Below are 15,980 nucleotides of genomic sequence, written 5' to 3'. Positions count from 1 at the left end.
TTTGTTGACATTCGTGTTTATATTTACAAATTCTTAATTTTATTTTGTCTTAAAATATTGTTTCTGAGCTTGCAGTTGAAAGTATGGTAGTTCTCATCTTTTGTCTCAGGATTATTTTTAGCTATTAGGTATCTTTTTGGATTCTATATATATTTTAATCGCATTGTTTCCTTTAGAATACCCACTAGGGGGCCAGAAAGATAGTACAGTGGTAGAGCATTCGCCTTGCTTGCGGTTGACCCAGAAAGGACCTGGGTTCGATCTTTGACACTCCACATTGTCCCCTAGCCTGCCAGGAGGGATTTCTGAATACAGAGCCAGGAGTAACTCCTGAGCGCCACCTGGTGTGGTTCAAAAACACTAAAAATACCAAAGGAAAAAAAAAGAAAAAAAGAATAAAAGATTAGGATTTTTGATCCTAATTAGGATATTGATAGCAATTTTACTCAGTTTATATAATGCTCTTGTATTATGTTTAATTCATGTACACAGAACAGCTTTCTATCTAATGATAGTTTTTTCATACCTTTTAGGCCTTCCATAATGTTTAGGCGTATGACTACCTAGGAGGTTATTCCCAGATTTATTCAGGGGACTGTGTGGTACTGAGTATATAAATGGGGCCTCTAATCAAAGCACGAACACCAGTGCTTTGAGCTATCTCCCTAACTCAACTTATTCTATTTTTAAAGTGGTAATTTATAAATACAAATATTTATCCAACTTTAGTCTCTACATAAATTTAGATAGATTAGAAATAGGATGAATTTTTCTTCTAGATTGTATATCGAAAAGCAAATATTTTGTACATTGATATTATAAATTGCAACTGTATTGAAAGTGTTTAATGTACTTAATTTTTCTTTTATATATACACTATCAAATGATCTGCAAATAGAGATAGTTTTACTTTCAATTCTCCAAGTTGGTTTCATTTTATTTCCTTTGTTAGTATTCTGTAGCCAGAAGATCCAATATTATGTTGATTAATAGTGTTAACTGATATTATTTCTGATCTTAGAGGAAAAGCTTTAAGTTTTGCGCCATTTATAATATTATTGGTATGTTTGTAGAATATAATCTTGATTATGCTAAGATACATTTTTCTTATCCTTATTTTAGTGTAAGTTTTTTCAAGTTATTTTTTTTTCGGTTTTGGGGTCATACCCAGCGGTGCTCAGGGGTTACTCCCTGGCTCTGTGCTTAGAAATCACTCCTGGCAGACTTGGGGGACCATATGGATGCCTGAATTCGAACCACCATCAGTCCTGGGTCAGTTGCATGCAAACGCCCTATCGACTGTGCTATCTCTCTGGCCCCTCTTCAAGTAATTGTTATACACTTATTGATATTTTATGATTTTTAAAATAATAATAACTATTTAAGAACCATAGGTACAAACATGTTTATAGTTGGGTTTCAGTAATAAAATATACACCCCTACACCAGTAAAACCTTCCCTCCACCAGTGTCAACCATTTCCCTTATTTTTTCTTTTTTGTTGTTGTTGTCGGTTTTTGTTTTTTTGGCCACACCCAGTGACGCTCAGGGGTTACTCCTGGCTATCTGCTCAAAAATCGCTTCTGGATTGGAGGACCATATGGGACGCTTGGGGATCAAACTGCAGTCTGTCCTAGACTAGCATGCTCAAGGCATATGCCTTATGCCCTGTGCCACTGCTCTGGCCCCTTATTTTTCCTTTTTGATGTAGCATTTCATATTAATTTATTTGTGCATTTGCAACTATCCCTGTGTATTTGAAATAGATACTATTTGGACATTCTGTATGATCTATTTATTTTAAATAATATTTTATTTAAACACCTTGTTTACAAACATGATTGTGGTTGGGTTTCAGTTATATAAGAAGACACCCACCCCCCATCACCAGTTCAACATTCCCACCACCAATGTCCCAAATCTCCCTCCTCCCCACCCCGCCCCCACCTCTACTCTAGGCAGGCTTTCTATTTCCCTCATACATTCTCATTGTTAGGATAGTTCACAATGTGGCTATTTCTCTAACTAAACTCATCACTCTGTGGTGAGGTTCATGAAGTGGGCTGTAACTTCCAGCTCTCCTCTCTTTTGTCTCTGAAAATTATTGCAAGAATGTCTTTCATTTTTCTTAAAACCCATGGATGAATGAGACCATTCTGCATCTTTCTCTCTCTCTGACTTATTTCACTCAGCATAATAGATTCCATGTACATCCATCTATAGAAAAATTTAATGACTTAATCTCTCCCGACGGCTGCATAATATTCCATTGTGTATATGTACCACGGTTTCTTTAGCCATTCATCTGTTGAAGGGCATCTTGGTTGTTTTCAGAGTCTTGCTATGGTAAATAGTGCTGCAATGAATATAGGTGTAAGGAAGGGATTTTTGTATTGTATTTTTGTGTTCCTAGGGTATATTCCTAGGAGTGGTATAGCTGGGTCATATGGGAGCTCGATTTCCAGTTTTTGGAGGAATCTCCATATCACTTTCCATAAAAATTGAACTAGACGGCATTCCCACCAGCAGTGGATAAGAGTTCCTTTCTCTCCACATCCCCACCAACATTGCTTGTTCTCATTCTTTGTGTTGTGTTCCAATCTCTGTGGTGTGCGTTGGTATCTCATAGTTGTTTTGATTTACATCTCCCTGATGATTAGTGATGTGGAGCCTTTTTTCATGTGCCTTTTGGCCATTTGTATTTCTTCTTTATCAAAGTGTCTGTCCATTTCTTCTCCCCCTTTTTGATGGGATTAGATGTTTTTCTTTTCTTGTAAAGTTCTGTCAGTGCCTTGTATATTTTGGAGATTAGCCCCTTATCTGATGGGTATTGGGTGAATAGTTTCTCCCACTCTGTGGATGGCTCTTGTATCCTGGGCACTATTTTCTTCGAGGTGCAGAAGCATCTCAGCTTAATATATTCCCATCTGTTAATCTCTGCTTTCACTTGTTTGGAGAGTGCAGTTTTCTTCTTGAAGATGCCTTTAGTCTGAATGTCATGAAGTGTTTTGCCTACATGTTGTTCTATATACCTAAGAATTTGTTGATTATCAAATCACTATTCATCAGGAAATCATTTTTTTCTTTACTTAGGTATCCCTGTCTGCTTTTACTTACCATTTCTTTGCTTAGTCATGTGTTGATCGGAAAGACATCAACCCTTTCTATTATGTGAAAGTATGTTTTTCAATAATATTTTCTTTTTATTTAATCACATAGAAAGATTGATAATCACTTTGATACTTTGAATTATTTCTATTTAAAGTATGATTTAGCCTAGCCATTAATTATGAGCAATATTCTTTCTGAGATATGTGATAGTTTTTATATATTTTAAGCATAAAATATGATCTTTAGATAGTTATATAAGGAGTCAAATACAGTGTTCATATATAGTCTAATAATTAATATGTGTAAGTTGAGTAACTAGCTAAATTAAAAATAGTACTAGACCATATGGATAAACAGAATATTCATGAAAAAGTATCCAGTTTTAACCTGACAAAAGAAAAAATATAAAATAGACAAAGCTACTCATATAGCTAGGAAGTTTTTTAGTCTTATGAAAAACAAAAATTCCCAAGTAAAAATTAATTTAAAAATATTCTTGCCGGGACCAGAGAGATAGCATGGAGGCAAGGCATTTGCCTTGCATGCAGAAGGACAGTGGTTCAAATCCCGAATTCCATATGGTCCCCCAAGCCTGCCAGGAGCAATTTCTGAGCGTAGAGCCAGGAGTAACCCCTGAGCGCTGCCGGATGTGGCCCAAAAAATAAAAAATAAAAAATCTTGCCTTGGAACCAGAGCAGTGGTGCAAGCATAGGGCGCTTGCTTTGCATTAGCACTGACCTAGATTCAAAAGTTGAACGTCTCTTAGGTAATATGCTAACTTGGTTGATAAATAAATATGTTGTTTTAATGAATACTTTAAATTTATTATTATAGATTATTTTATTAATAGTTTTGTTGAGTGAATGTGTTGTAATGAATACTTAAAATTTATTATTATAGATTATTTTATTTGTAGTTTTGTTTTTGGAGCCATAGTACTAATACTATGCTCTACTTGTACTAGTACTTGTACAAGTAGTACTACTAGTACTAGTACTGTGCTCATGAATTACTCCTGGCAATGTTTGGAAACAATAGGTTCCTGAGTATTAAACCAATGGCAACTGTCACCAAAACAAGTATGTTACTCCATGTACTGTCTCTCAAGTCCAATATTATTTTTACTGGTAAACTTAATTATTTTTATTTTTAGCATAAGTCCAGTTCATAATATTTTTATCTTTTAGTAACACATTCAAGTTCCCTGTTATTTTTGTTTGTTTGTTTTATTTTGGGGCCACAGCCACTGGCAGTGCTTAGGTGTTACTCTGACTTTGTGCTCAGAAATCACTCCTGGCAGGCTCAGGAAACCATATGGGATGCTGGGGATTGAACCCTGGTCTGTCCTGGGTTGGCAACATGCAAGACAAATGCCCTACCACTGTGCTATCATTCCAGGCCCTGTTATTGTTAGATGACACAAAATAGATCTTAATACTTGATGCTTTTTCTATCCTAAAATAGTTGAAAATTGCTGAATGCTTGGTATAATCTTTACAGTAGTACTCTTGCCATTATTATATTTTTACAAATAAATTCATTTAAACATGGTGGTTTACAAAGTTCCTCATAGTATAGTTAATTTTGGCATTCAGTGTTCCAAAATCAGTCTCACCATCAATACAACATTATCTGAACCATTGTTCCCAATGTCTCCTAAGACTGCCCCTTGCACTTCACTTAATATTGCTTGTTAAAACTAAATGGTAAAGGGATTATTGAAAAACTTCATTAAAAGAAAATTTATAGAAATAGTCATATCTCACACTGTGGTCATCAAGTCATTCTTATGCCATAATTATTTTAGTTAATGTATTTTAAGTGCCAGGTACTCTTTTATGCATTTATATGTATATTTATCAAAAATGTTACCTATAACTATTAAATATACAATATATTTATTATATTATATGAATACATATTTGTAAAATATATATTTATATACTTAGTTATAAAAAACCTTCAATAATTGTTTACTGTGTCAAAAACTTATGAGAAAAAGAAATTGTTAAATTTGTAGTATTTTGTGCTATATTTTTAGTTTTTCTAATTTTTCTAATTTTTCTAAGACATTGTTTTAATTATTAATCACACTAATATGACCTGACTCATTCTTTTTTTTTTTTTTTTTTTTTTTTGGTTTTTGGGCCACACCCGGTGATGCTCAGGAGTTACTCCTGGCTGTCTGCTCTGAATAGCTCCTGGCAGGCACGGGGGACCATATGGGACACCGGGATTCGAACCAACCACCTTTGGTCCTGGATTGGCTGCTTGCAAGGCAAACGCCGCTGTGCTATCTCTCCGGGCCCAACCTGACTCATTCTTACTGTAACAAATTTAAAATTTTTTGTTTGTTTTTTGTTTTGAGGCCACACCTGGTGACACTCAGGGGTTATTTCTGGCTTTGCACTCAGAAATTGCTCCTGGCAGGTTCGAGGAACCATATGGGATGCCGGGGATTGAACAGGGGTCTGTCCAAGTTGGCTGTGTGCAAGGCAAATGCCCTACCACTGTGCCATCTCTCAGGCGAATTTTTTTAAATTCTTCTTAAATTGCTTGTTTCATTATTTTGTATTTTCTCCAGTAAAAATTCAGAAAATTTTCTCAAAATATTTTAGCTACAATTTACTTTTTCTTTATGAAATATTCATGAAACATTAATAGCCTACTTTTCCATTTATAGGTGGCCATATTGATGGTAAATATTTTAAAATTTAGTTGTTACTATATAATATTCATATCATTTCCTAGTTTGATGAAATACAAATGCCAAATTTTTCAGGTTTAGCAGAATTAGGAACCATATGTGATCCTTTACGAAGCTGCTCTGTTAGTGAAGAAAATGGACTCAGCGCTGCCTTTACCATAGCCCATGAACTTGGGCACGTGTAAGTACATATAAGTCATCTCAGGAGTGTGCCATTTATTTATCACTGTAGAGTGCCTGAAATTCTGTCAATGGAATAATTGGTAATTTTACTTACTTTGAAAATATGAGTGCAATTTTTACCCCTGAAATGCTGTCCCTGGCTTTTCATGATCTGTATATTGTGTCAGATGAGCTGTACAGATGAACAAAGTAAAGGACTAGAACTTGTGTATTAGTTTGCTTTCATTTACTATTTTAAATACATACATGACAGGTACTTCTGGCTTCTATTCCTTATGCATGACTTATATATGACTAGGTATGTATAATTGGAAAGCTTGAAGAGGTCTTGGTTCTAGATGATCTTCTTCCTGTAATATTTTAATACTAACTTGCTCTTGTTTATAGCTCAGAGGCCCAGTAAAATATGTGCCTGAATTTCTAATCATGAAACTTTTTCTTCAGAAGTCCTTTGATCAATTTCATAGAATTTTTTGGTTTGCATTTTGTTTCTTTATAAGAATTTGAGAATCTTATAAATTATTAAAAATGTGCCAGAATTCTAATAATAGAAGCAATGGTTTCTTGTAATATTTTGATCTCCATAAAATGAGAAATTTATGAACTAATTTGTAAAATGATTTCAAAAATATATAAAGATATTAATATACTTCTGTTTCTTGATTTTCTATTTGTTAGGAGTAGAAGTAAAAGTTACCTCTTTTAGACTGCATTTTCTTTACCTAATTACTTTATAATATCAAAATTTAGTTGGGATAATTTAAATGTTCAAAATCATGACCATAGTGCCTCTTCAGTCCCCTGTTGACATGTTTATACCTCATGATAAACTCAGATTTTTAAGTTGTTTCTTATAGTGGATGACAGTGTAAGAAACAGAACTGAGAGAATGCAGGCACATAACAACTGAAAATTATTTCTCAGTTTGAAGGCTGCCAATTAGTAGAGATCTGTTTTTACAGAAAACCATATTAGGCATTTATTTTTGTCATGAAAATCATTGTCTATATATGGAAAGTAATTTAATTTAAAGGCTGATTTAAATACAGATACCAACAGTAAATAACCTGGATCAATTTATTTTATTGCTCCTTTTAAACACAAGTTTATATGTGAATACTTAGAAAATGAGTAGAATTTATTTCTGATCAGTGAATTATTTAATATTATTGTTTTATGATAAATAATTGATATAAATATTTTGACTATTTGAGTCTGCCTAGATTCACCTATTGATAGACAAGAAACAGTTCTGGAACATCTAATAAAATAATTTATATCTTAAAACTATTGATACCGTGTTAATCATCAGTGGCCTATAATTTTGTATAAATATTACCTTTTCCTATCTGGCCACATACATCTCCTAGGACAGGCATTTTGTTTTGTTTTGAAGTCATTCCTGAATATGCTTAGGACTTATGCCTGGTTCTATGGAAGTGTTCTGGGAACCACATATGGTACTGTAAATTGAACTATGATTGAATGAATGCAAGGCAAGAGACTTTACCCCGGTACTATCTCTCTTCCTCAGGACAGGTATTTTGTAATTTTTGTAATGCATTTTGTCATGCAGGTAATTTTGGTGAACATTATGTCCATGTTATAAGGTACTGGTCTAGAATACAAATTTTTAATTTTCCAGCTACTCGCCAAATAAATAGTCTGCTACTGATCAACATTATAGTTGCAGTGGTCCTCAAACTATGGCCCGCGGGCCACATATTGTATTTGTATCTGTTTTGTTTCTTCATTGCAAAATAAGATATGTGCAGTGTGCATAAGAATTCGTTCCTAAGTTTTGTTTTTACTATAGTCAGACCCTCCAATGGTCTGAGGAACAGTGAACTGGCCCCCTGGTTCAAAAAGTTTGAGGACCCCTGGTTAGAGTATGTGTTTATAAATATAAATGTAATCCTAGCTTTATAGTGTCTTCTGGAGAGAATGATGGTATAAATTTTGATATTATATTTGGATGTCATAAACATCTGTTTTTAATGTACACATATTTTCATATTCTTATGTTTATCTTGCCTAGGTTTAATGTTCCACATGATGATAGTTTTAAGTGTAAGGAATCTGGAATTAAGAATGACTATCATGTAATGGCTCCAACTTTAAATTATCACACAAATCCTTGGACCTGGTCAAAATGTAGTCAGAAATATATCACTGAATTTCTTGAGTAAGTCACAGTTTATGCTGCTTCAATAAAATAATTTAAATTATTAGATTTTAAATATGGGACGCATGCTGGGAACAGGGGTAGAGGAAGGACATCACTGGTGGTGGGAATGCCCCTGATTCATTATCACTATGTACCTTAAATATTACTGTGAAAGATTTTGCAATTCACTTTGGCCACAATAAAAATTAAAAAAAAAGAAATTTCTTCATTAAAATGTCAATTTCTATTATTTTTTAATGTAAATTTAAGCTTGACCAATGGAAAGTGGATATTCTCTCTTTAAAAGAGAAACTTACTTTTGCATTGATTTTGCACTTGAATTTTTCTTGGGGGATTTCTCAGGTCTATTTTATCAATAAAATTTTGGGGGAGGGATAGACCAATAGTATAAAGGTAGGGCACTCATCTTTCATGTTTGATCCTGGGTATCTCATATGGTCTCCTGAGCATACCAGGAATGATACCATACGCACAGAGCCAGGAATAAGCCCTGAGCTCCAATGCATGTGGCAAAAAATATTAATTTTCTGAGTTCCACATTATGACAATTTTGTTCTGTGTCTCGATGGGGGAGACAATGGGAATTAAGCTTTTTGTGTGTGTGCTTGACTTTTTTTAAAAACCTAGCAAAGGAGTTTGAGTGACTCAAGTTTGAGGTTTCCTTGAATGGCAGAGAATAGTCAAGTCAAACTAGGAGTGTTTCAAAGAGTGGTTTATAATTAGAGTCAGAGTCTCTAGTTTTGCTACTCATATGAGGTATCTTCATATATATGAAGACAAATGGCAGATGCAGAATTTTGTTGCCGCATTTTTGTCTCATACTCTACTCATACTCATTTCTCAACTCCTCTTTTTTGTCTCATACTCTACTCATACTCATTTCTCAACTCCTCTTTTTATTTTAATAAAATATTTTCTAATTATTGAAAGGTGTTCAAAAAACAAGCCAAACTTATTTTTAAATGATCATTTCTGTTTAAATACTCTGTTGTAATATTATTTTGCATGTTTGAACCAATGTCTCATCAGTATAACCTATTTTATTTCTCTTTTTATGAGAACTATGGAAATACACGAGGCTATGATTTGAATATATATTCATTCTATATACCATAATTTTGATTATTATTACAATACTTATTTTAAGTCTCTTTATGATAATCTGATGTAAAAGCATAGGTTTGATCTCTGTGCTGATCCAATTTACTCATCACGACAGCTTTAGCTTTGTTCAAAGGCTAGTTGAGATAATTGATTTATAATACCAATGATTAAATTTTCTATTAGGTAATTTTTTAATCTCCAATCAGAATTCTTGAGGTTATATTAATTTTTGGAAACATTTAATGTCCTTCCATTTGATATAGATATGTTAAAATTCTTAGTAAATACAATGCAAAATATTGTACCTTTTAACCAAATTGGGATGAAATTTTTCAGAAAAATTTCTGGAGACTGGATATTGCAACAAAAATTCACATATATTTCTCACCTACTAACCACTTTTTTAAAATATCTTTAAATTATAGAATATCATGATTCTACTAGCATTTTGAAAGTTTTATTTTACACTTTCTATTTATAGAAAAGTGAACTTAGTTGAACTGTTTACAACCATATTCCTTTATTATAAACTTGAGAAATATTTTGAACACTTTTGGTAACATACTTGTTTTAATGGAACATTATCACATCAATATGTTTCATAAATTATATTCTTTATTTTTTATTACTTGTAGTTTGTAAATCACAACTTTCAAGGAGTTTGTGAATTTCAAGTAAGAATAGGTACATCTAAAGTTTTTTGTAAACAGTGAGATTTTCTACTAAATTGGATATACATTGCTTTTTAAAAGATGAAGAAATATTGGAATTCTCTTTGATAGTGGTGAACTACATGAAATATGGCAGAAACTCTTGTACTTTATTAGATTCATATATATTAAAATGTGTCTCTTTCATGGTACAGTACTGGCCATGGAGAATGCCTTCTTGACACACCGAATGGAAGAGTATATGATCTGTCTTCTCAGCTTCCTGGATTGATATATGATGTAAATAAGCAATGTGAACTTATGTTTGGTCCTGGATCACACGTATGTCCTTATTTGGTAAGAAAACATTTGTTTTTTGTTTAAAAGTTACCAACTGTTTGAAAGTTGTATTAAGAATATGTTTCAAAATACAATTATTCTCTTATTTAAAGAGTAAATTGTATATATTTGAATTTTTTAATTATTAGAAAAATGTAACATTTGCCAGAAGAAGTTATAGAAATGCGAAATAAAATTTATTGAGCTCCACTTTCTAAGCACTACCAGGTTGTTCCTATTTTTTTATTTTTATGAGGGACTATACTGTAAATGTGAAACATTTAAAGTAATTTTTATTTAAGCATCGTTATTTAAAATGTTATTTTATGGTTGAGTTTTAAACATACATTATTTGAGCAGAGATTCCACCATCAGTCCAACTTCCTTCAATAATATTCCTAAGTTCCCTCACATTCCCAGATTCCCTCACCCAGTCTCAACCCAGCCTGCACCCTGACACTCACCTTTTGAAGTTCAGTTTGTTGAGTCTCATTATTTCATTGTTCTTTAGTCTATTGTTTTTATATATAGCTAACACCTTAACACTATTAATGTACCTGAATTCCCTTGGCCCCTGTACCCTATTATTTTCCATCTGTCTTTTTCTTTCTCTCCTCCACTCTATTTCTTTCCTTCTCACCATACTATGAGGCCAAGGGTTATTTTGGCATCCCCTTCTACTCCCCTTTTAAACAATTCTATTTGAATAATGGTGTGCATACATCATTTGAATGAATTTTCTAGATCCTGGGTAAATATACATAGAAATGAAATGTCTGGTTGTGTCCCAAAAACAAAACAAAAAAGGCATTTATTTATTTATTTATTTGGGTGGGGGCAAACCCAATGACACTTAGGGATTACTCCTGGTTATGCGCTCAGAAATCGCCCCTGGCTTAAGGGACCATAAGGGACATTGGAGAGCTAACCAAAGTCAGTCCTGGGTCAGCCTCGTGCAAGGCAAATGCCCTACTGCTGTGTTACCACTCGGTCCCCCAAAACTTTATTCATTGATTGTTTGGGGGGCCACACCCAGCAGGTATGCCACGGGTGTGCCACAGGTTACTCTTGGCTCTGCACTCAGAAATTGCACCTGGCAAGCTGAGGACCATATAGGATGCCAGGAATTAAACCGGGTCCCTCACAGATTAGGTCGGCCACATGCAAAGCAAAATGCCCTACCGCTATGCCATCTCTCTGGCCCAACTGTGGCCCCTCTTTGCCGCCATTATTATCTGTGCTCCATAGCTTCTTGTTACTAATTTCTCTCAAGACCTCTTCTGGAAGTTGCTACTGAGGTAGATTCCAAGTAGAACTTGGGGCTTACCTAGTGAAGGGTTAGAAACAGGCAAACAAGTTGATAGGGGGTCATATTTAGTACCTACTTAGTTTGTACTTAGCAAGGAAACATGAAGGCTGGTAGTTCTGTGTGATTGGGACTAGGGGTTTTTACTATGTTAAATTTTGTTATGAAATATATTTCCCACATAATTTAGAAGCTAAATATAGTTATAATGTATTTTTTAATGGTAGAATAACTTACTAGGTAGGTTTGGGAATTATTTTGATCTTTCTTGATGCCTTATGTTACTCTGCAGAAACAATGCAGACGTCTCTGGTGCATGAGTGCAGAAGGTGTTCATAAGGGCTGTCGCACTCAACACATGCCATTGGCTGATGGAACAAATTGTGGTCCTGGGATGGTAGGTTTTCTACAAGGGTGAGTTTTGTATCAAGAGATTATCTAGAGATCCAATTACTCTTCCTTTTAGGACTCTGAGAAGTTAATGTCAACTTTGTTTTTTTGTTATCATCTTCTTCGTTTGAATAGTATATTGTCAAGTACATTTAATATTAATTATACTCATTTGCAAACTCAGAGAGAAATATGGAGGTTATACATTATTACAGATAACCATTTGATAATTATATAAGTACATGTAGTCTTGCTACTAAAAATGAGAGTAGGCATAAAGATTTGGAATTTCAAAAATTTCCTTAAAATGTTAATTATGCTTCATGAAAAATTTCAAGTAATTTCTTCAAAACTTTATTAGCACTAAATATGTTATATCCATCATGTAAACTGCCTTTCATGCTATATATTTATCATTTTAATATCTGTCACAAATTCATCTGAATTTAACAACCTGATAGCAAGTGATAAGGCTCACCATTGTAATGAAGCAAATTATATATTAGGATGAAGTTTGTTGTTCTTGCTACTCCAGAATAAACTCAAATTCTGGGTGGATAATATTGTCTGTACTGGAGAAGCTTATGTTGAAATGTAATGCCCTGTATACAATATTAAGTTGGTTCTTTCTACATAAAAGAGGAATTTCTAAAGTGATCTGCCTTCTCTGCTCTGTAGTTTGGCCCCTCTCCCCATAAACACCAAAGTTTCTGAAAAAAATTAAGTACAACTTCATACTGGAGCTGTGAAAAAAGTAAAACCATTGCAAAACAGGTTAAATTTAGAAAAAAAGAGAATGGTTTTTTGAAGAAAATTATTAACTACAGATGGCCAAAAGCTATATAAAATGTACATCTTTAATCATAAAGGAGATGCAAATCAACAATAATATATGACCTCTTACCACAAAGGCAGGTATACTTTAAAAATAACAACAACCAGTGCTGGCACGGATGTGAGGAATGACATAAAAGTAGACTGAATATAAGATCATAAAATTTTCATGTAGGTGAAATACTGGACATAGATGTTTTTGGTTTAATAGAAGGGCTGGTAATAGATTGTAGAAATATTCTTCTGTGTCTATTTTCTGAGGTAAATTATAAAGAATATGATTCCTGAAATTAGGTTAGAGTGGCAGCATGATGCATAATCTTATTTTAAATATTTAATCTTTATTAAATTTTGATCAAGATTGATTAAGATTATAAGATTTACTTTTTTGTTATAATCTTATATCAGATGACTTAGATCATGATTTTAATTCCTAAAGAAAAGGAAAATTTTCTTTTTTTCATTCAGTAGGTCTTGATATTTTTACTTATCAGTAAGATAGTCAGGAAATACTGATATTTTGCAATTCAATTAAAATTTAAATATTTAATGAATTCTAACTGTAGGATACTAAAATACTGATAATTATATTACATTTAAGAATTTAGGTGGTAAGATGTCTCCTTGTTGTCGCTAGCCTAGGAAGAAACATAGTTTGACCCCCGACATCCCATATGGTCCCCCAAGCCAGGAGCTATTTCTGAGCTCATAGCCAGGGGTAACCTCTGAGCATCACCAGGTGTGACCCCAACCCCTCCCCAAATAAAAAAGAAATTTTAAACACTGCTTTAAGTCACACACATTTTGCCCAATTATCCTCTTTTCTGCTATTATAAGTATTCTAACTTTCTGATTCTATATCATTTATTTCTTTCATTTATTATTTTTATAGCATTGCCACCATGGGCTATGTGTGAACAAAGAAATGGAAAAACGTCCTGTAGATGGTGAATGGGGACCATGGGGACCTTACAGTACTTGTTCAAGGACATGTGGAGGTGGAATCAAAAGCACAACTAGACTCTGTGATCACCCTGAGTATGTCTTTTTTATGTCACTGTAAATTAAGATTATCTCAAGGCACCAGAAAATAAGCATCAGTTTCATTCACTTCTAAACTGGAGGTCAGTCTCTAAGTTTCTGAGATTCAGAACACTTCTGGGCTACTTTAAACCATATTACTTTCTGTTTTTGTTTTTTTGTTTTTTTTTTATTCAGACTTAAAAACATACTTAACATTAAAATCACCTTTAGAATATGAAAGACAGAGTCATTACTTCATTTTTTAGATAGAGTATAAATTTGAGAAACAATATAATGACAGCAATGTAATGATCTTTCATATGAACTACTTTTCTATGGGAAGATTATGTTTCTTCAACAATTGTTTAGCTCTTCGTACAAATATGTTTCATTTTCAAATTTCTTTGGGATATGTAATTTGGCACGCTGTAAATTTTCTCTGCTTTGCTCTTGTATATGCAGAAGTGTTATTAGTGCAAATAAGTACTGAAGCATATACATATCCACTTTTACTTTAAGGAAAATAAATAAAAATCTTATTAATATTTTATTCATTATAATGGAATACAACATTTTTCACTTCTTGTGTTTACAATAATTTTTAATGTAGTAATATTACATGATTTAAATATAATATTAGTTAAATTTGGAATAGTTAAAATTTGTTAGAATTTGTCATTTTAAAAATGATGATGGTGTTATTATATATCATAACTTTATATAGGAAATGGGGAAATTTTTGTTTAGGCTAGAAATTCATTAATTGAATGATTAATTTTGATATGTATGATAAAATTATGAATATTTTTTCATTAAATTAAAAAAAGTCTAATTTTCCTCTGTATTTCCTTCAGATTACGTTGCTTTATTTTTCACAGAAATTGAAAACACTTTTGAATTTTTGTAGAGTCCCACCATTAGATTCTGCTAATGTCATTATTAAGAAATCATTTCTGACCTCCAGCCTATAGTGTCTCTACTATAGATGGGTGCATTTACTGCTTATGAGCCATAGAATGGTTTTAAAACCATGTTGCCATGTTAGTCTATTCAAAACAATAACTATAGTGGAAAAGAAATGTTAATCTGTTAAAAAAAAGATAACTTTAGTGGAACTTAAGTATTTTTCTTGACCTTGGTAAATAATGAAATATTTATAGAAATAAATGGCAGTAAATGACTGTATTAATATGCTTTAAAACTGATTCATTTGACCAGACCAAGAAATGGAGGAAATTACTGTGTGGGCCGTAGGATGAAATTCCGGTCTTGTAACACGGATTCATGTCCAAAAGGCAAGCAAGATTTTCGTGAGAAGCAGTGTTCTGATTTTGATGGCAAACATTTCAACATCAACGGTCTTTCCCCCAATGTGAGGTGGCTTCCAAAGTATAGTGGGAGTAAGTATCTAAGTTCTTTCTTTAAAAAGAACTAAGTTCTTTCATTTGAGACATGGAAACACATATATATTTAGTGTATACAGAAATTTGACCTTTAAAATTATTTTTTAACAGTTGCTGTAAAAGATCGCTGTAAACTCTATTGTAGAGTTGCTGGAACCACTGACTTCTACCAGTTGAAGGATAAAGTAGCTGACGGTACTCCTTGTGGAGAAGAAACCAATGACATCTGTGTTCAAGGCCTATGTCGAGTAAGTAAACTTACGGTATTGAAAGTTTTATTCAAAATAATACTTTCTTCTTTTTCTTTAACTAATATTTGCAGATTAATTGATTATAGAAATAGAGTGATAGTACAGCAGTAATGTGTTGACTTGCAAGTAGCCAACTGGGCAGTTATATCCTTGACATGTCATATTGAACCCTGAGTGATTCCCGAGTACAGAGCAACTGGGGGTGATCCTAAAACTAAAATATAAAAAAGAAATAGCAAAAAAAGGAAGTAAGGATTGTCAGTAGAAATAAACTGCTGGTTGTTATTAGCAGATATCATTTCTTAAGTTATTGGGTATTCTTAGAAAATTTGGAGTTTAATTAGGTATTGACTTGATTTTCATATTGGAAACTTATAATTTTTGTACTAAACATTTTAACATCAATTGTCTTTCCTCTAAAGGTAAAGATGATGAAAATAGAAAAAATGAGACATTTAATTAGAAAACATGCATTTATTGCTGTGGTGCTT

The 15,980-nt window shown here is 33.0% G+C and overlaps 1 protein-coding gene across 1 annotated transcript in view; it reads left to right on the top strand.

The window, feature by feature from the left end:
- The window catches only part of ADAMTS20 (ADAM metallopeptidase with thrombospondin type 1 motif 20), a 150,091-nt gene that overhangs the window by 43,719 nt on the left and 90,392 nt on the right, over positions 1–15,980 (top strand). The window contains exons 9-15 of the mRNA XM_049783876.1: positions 5,894–5,999; positions 8,040–8,186; positions 10,159–10,300; positions 11,881–11,985; positions 13,705–13,850; positions 15,054–15,235; positions 15,350–15,486. Coding sequence (XP_049639833.1) covers positions 5,894–5,999; positions 8,040–8,186; positions 10,159–10,300; positions 11,881–11,985; positions 13,705–13,850; positions 15,054–15,235; positions 15,350–15,486 — 965 coding nt within the window. The remainder of the gene's footprint in view (positions 1–5,893; positions 6,000–8,039; positions 8,187–10,158; positions 10,301–11,880; positions 11,986–13,704; positions 13,851–15,053; positions 15,236–15,349; positions 15,487–15,980) is intronic.

Source organism: Suncus etruscus, chromosome 11 (genome assembly GCF_024139225.1).
Source record: "Suncus etruscus isolate mSunEtr1 chromosome 11, mSunEtr1.pri.cur, whole genome shotgun sequence".
NCBI classification, from domain to species: Eukaryota; Metazoa; Chordata; class Mammalia; order Eulipotyphla; family Soricidae; genus Suncus; species Suncus etruscus.
Note: the sequence above shows the minus strand (reverse complement) of the source record. Positions and strands in the feature narration are given on the sequence as shown.